Below are 4,021 nucleotides of genomic sequence, written 5' to 3'. Positions count from 1 at the left end.
AACAATGAATGCTCCTGGCTTTGCCTGGATTGCTGAGTGCACACATGTGGATCTATCTCTCGTGTGTTTGTGGGACGATTTGATACCGTTTTCACTCCATATATTATAGTTAGAAGGTGGTTATGAGGACACTTCCTGTGTCCCTGCAACTCAAAAGGCTTAAAAGACTACAAAATTGTATTTTATTTTTTTTTAAATGCACAAAGTTTCCTGTGAGGGTTAGGGTTAGGTGTAGGGTTGGTGAAGGGAGATAGAATATACAGTTTCTACATTATAAAAACCATTACACCTATGGGATGAACACACTTTACACAAAAACAAACGTGTGTGTGTGTGTGTGTGAGAGAGTGTGTGTGTGAGAGAGAGAGAGATTAATAAGCACTTCTAAAAGCGTCTCTCTCTTTCTCTCGTGTTGTAAACACCTCATCATGGAGTGAACGCTGAGCTTTCTGGGAGTTGGCTCAGTCGCTGCATTAAATGTGACACACACACACACACACACCTGACTGACGTCACATCACACATAGATGATCTTTTTTACCTGTTCACCTCAACAGTTAATTTAGCAGAAAGCAGACAGCAGCAGAAGGGGAACATGAATCAGCCTGAAGGGACGGTGACACACGCCCTCACTAGTGCACACTCAAGGGTGGACAGACCGGTCCTGCTCTCACTAAACACTTTCATTTACATGAGATTTGTGTCTCCTGCCAACCAACACAAACATCATCAAACACTTGTTCTGAACACTGTCAGTGCTGACCGATCGACTCCAGGACACACAGATCAAACACTGCTCTAGACCAACCAGCAGGAAACACACACACACACACACACACACACACACATCTACCGATGTGTAACCCAACACAGAGCTGTGCATGTTTCATGAAGGAGATGGACAGCTGTCTGTGTGTGTGAGAGTTCTTCACAGGCTAAATAAAGCAGCGTATCTTCCTGTGTGTGTCTGTAAGAGGAAACGGTTGCTTTTATTCTGTCTCTCTTCACCCTCATCCCCCCCACCCCACACACACACACACACGGATGAGATGAAGAGCACTGTGAGGATGAGAAGCGCTGATCTCTGGACAGACGTGAAGCTATTCGTGGAACAAACATCTAAAAATATCCTGTTGTAATATAGACTTACAGGTGCAGAATCACTGAGCTCAGACTCACACACACACACACGCTCCTAACCCAGACACACACACACGAACACAGACTCCTAACCCAGACACACACACACACACACAGACAGACTCCCAACCCAGACACACACACACACACACGCTCCTAACCCAGACACACACACACGAACACAGACTCCTAACCCAGACACACACACACACGCTCCTAACCCAGACACACACACACGAACACAGACTCCTAACCCAGACACACACACACACACACACACACACACACAGACAGACTCCTAACCCAGACACACACACACACACACAGACTCCTAACCCAGACTCTCTCACACACACACACACAAACACACACACACACACACACACAGACTCCTAACCCAGACTTTCTCACACACACACACACACACACAAACACACACACACACAGACTCCTAACCCAGACACACACACACACACACACACACACACACACACACACACAGAGACTCCTAACCCAGACTCTCTCACACACACACACACACACAAACACACACACACAGACTGAAGAACTGCATGTTTCCTGAGGTTTCTCTCTGTGAGCTGTGAACATCAGATGTGATCAGAGGAGCGTCTGTGACTCTACACACACATTACAGCTGAAAGGGTTAACATAACACTCTCCTGGTGTCTGTCAGCTGGGTGTTTTTAGGGTGTTCATCTGCACCAGGTGTGTGTGTGATCTTCTGTCAAACACTGATCGAGTCAAAGAGCTTTACATTTAAGCAAACAGATACATCATGACACAAGTGTGTGTGTGTGTGTGTGTGTGTGTGTGTGTGTGGAGACACGAGTGTGTTACTACGTGTTTTATAGGTAACAGTGTGACTGTGTGTGTCTGTGTGTGTTTGAGAGTGTGTGTGATGTGTGTGTGATCGTTCATGTTCAGATCTCTCCTCTCTTACCGCTTGCTCGACTAACAGACGGAAGCTTGACGTGATGAGACGGTGAAGATGATGATGAAGATCGCTGCTGATTTCAGTGTCGTTGTCTCTAACCGTTCACCGTAGAGCCGCTGTGAGATCCGGGTTACCGGCGCGCTCGGAATAAACGCGCAGCTGAATTCACTCGATCTGTGGATCTTCACACTCACCGAAGAATATTAACGACTCGAGCCGCGTGAAAGCAGCGCGAGCGAGCGGTAAACACACGACTGATGTACAGGGTACGAGCCTGGCCGTTGGTCGCGCGCAGGCGTGAACGCGCCTCATGAATAGCGCTCGCGTAATGCCGCCCTCTGCAGGTCACGCGACAGAAGCGCTTCAGCCCGTCTAACCGCGTTCTTTAGCCATTCGTGACCGCCGGTTTGACGCTAACGTCTGTCTAGCTGAAATAACCGATGAAAAACCGTTACACAACACATGAAACGATGGTCAGCTGATCGGTGTTTCTATGGACGCCAATATTCCACACATCCGGGACGAGCTGCTGAACCCGGAAACAGAATCGCTGTGTGATTGACAGCTGCAGACAGCACCGCGCATCCTAACAAAGCCAAAGAACGAGTCACTCCATTATGATTCCGATGAAGATGGTTTCATTACGGTTCAAATGAGAGTCAACGGATGATCCTGCAGACTTCGACGGGACTGTGCGGTGAGTGACGTCACGCGCGTTACCGATGCTCGCGGGATGAAGATCCTCAGTGTTGTTGTTGATGATGATGATGATGATGGTGGTGATGGTGGTGTTCACAGCTGCTGACTGATTTCTCGGAGCTGGTTGTGGTCAGTGTCCAGATGTCTCTGGCTCAGAGGGTTCTGCTGACCTGGATCTTCTCGCTCCTCTTCCTCATCCTGCTGGTGCTGAAGCTGGACGGAAAGGTCAAGTGGAGCTGGTTCCTGGTCTTCCTGCCCGTCTGGGTGTTTGACAGCATCCTGCTGCTGATGCTGGGTGTGAAGGTGGCGGGCCGCTGTCGGGCGGGTTACGACCCGCGGCTGAAGCTCTGGTATCTGCTGGCTCTGATGATGAAGGTGGGCTTCTGTGTGACTCTGTGTGCGCGGCTGGAGCAGCTGACCAACCTACGACTGCTGATCATCTGTGTGCCCCTCTGGACACTGCTGACCGGAGCCCTGATCCAGCTGGGATACAACATCCTGCCCCAGCGCTCAGACTGACACACACACACACACACACACACACACACACACACTCACGGAATGATCTCTAACATCTGTACGTGAACAGAAATGTTTCTACAGAGATCAAACATTCTGGTGTTTCTGTTCTTTTTTTAAAGAGAAGTTTGTCTCAAATTAATTTTGTACATTTCAAGTTTGGTAATATCTGGTTTTATTTGTGTGTTCTGATTTGTAAATATATTTCCATGTGCTGATGCTGTAATGGACTTGTAGTTTTTCTCATGTAGACGTTCATTACGTGATGAAGAGGAATACAGTGAAACTCTGTTCAGAATAAAGTCACTGCAGTGATGAATGTGGAGTGGAGTCTGTAACTGTTAACAAGATACGGCCAAACAATCACAGCACATTACGAAGGTCATAATATCTCCAAACTCTTGATACAGCCATGACCTGATCTTCAATATGACCTGGTGAATAAACACAGATTATGGTCAATTTATCTGATTGTTAATAATTCAAAAGTGCTGCAATGTGACAAATAGCACATATTTCATGACCATTTATTCACAATAGATACATTAAAATGAAAGGTGAAAGAAACTAACGTTGCTGTATGTATCTGGGAGCTGCTCTGAAACACTTGCAGTTCAGACAGTGATCACTAGATGGCAGCATCAGACGCACTGTTCCACAGCTGCTTTACACAGAAAAGAGAACAGAAAGAACCCTTACCCTCCTCGC

At 47.3% G+C, this 4,021-nt stretch overlaps 2 protein-coding genes across 4 annotated transcripts in view; one reads left to right on the top strand and one right to left on the bottom strand.

Annotated features, from left to right (window-relative positions):
- Nucleotides 1-4,021, bottom strand: part of LOC113048471 (B-cell receptor CD22-like) — a 1,131,192-nt gene that overhangs the window by 76,000 nt on the left and 1,051,171 nt on the right. The window lies entirely within an intron of this gene.
- LOC113048569 (transmembrane protein 60-like) lies at nucleotides 2,077-3,427 on the top strand. Its single transcript, XM_026210447.1, has 2 exons — nucleotides 2,077-2,792; nucleotides 2,894-3,427. The coding sequence occupies exon 2, from the start codon at nucleotides 2,936-2,938 to the stop codon at nucleotides 3,311-3,313; it is 378 nt and encodes a 125-aa protein (XP_026066232.1). The 5' UTR covers nucleotides 2,077-2,792; nucleotides 2,894-2,935; the 3' UTR covers nucleotides 3,314-3,427.

The sequence above is a fragment of the Carassius auratus genome, chromosome 29, assembly GCF_003368295.1.
Source record: "Carassius auratus strain Wakin chromosome 29, ASM336829v1, whole genome shotgun sequence".
In the NCBI taxonomy this organism is placed as follows: Eukaryota; Metazoa; Chordata; class Actinopteri; order Cypriniformes; family Cyprinidae; genus Carassius; species Carassius auratus.
Note: the sequence above shows the minus strand (reverse complement) of the source record. Positions and strands in the feature narration are given on the sequence as shown.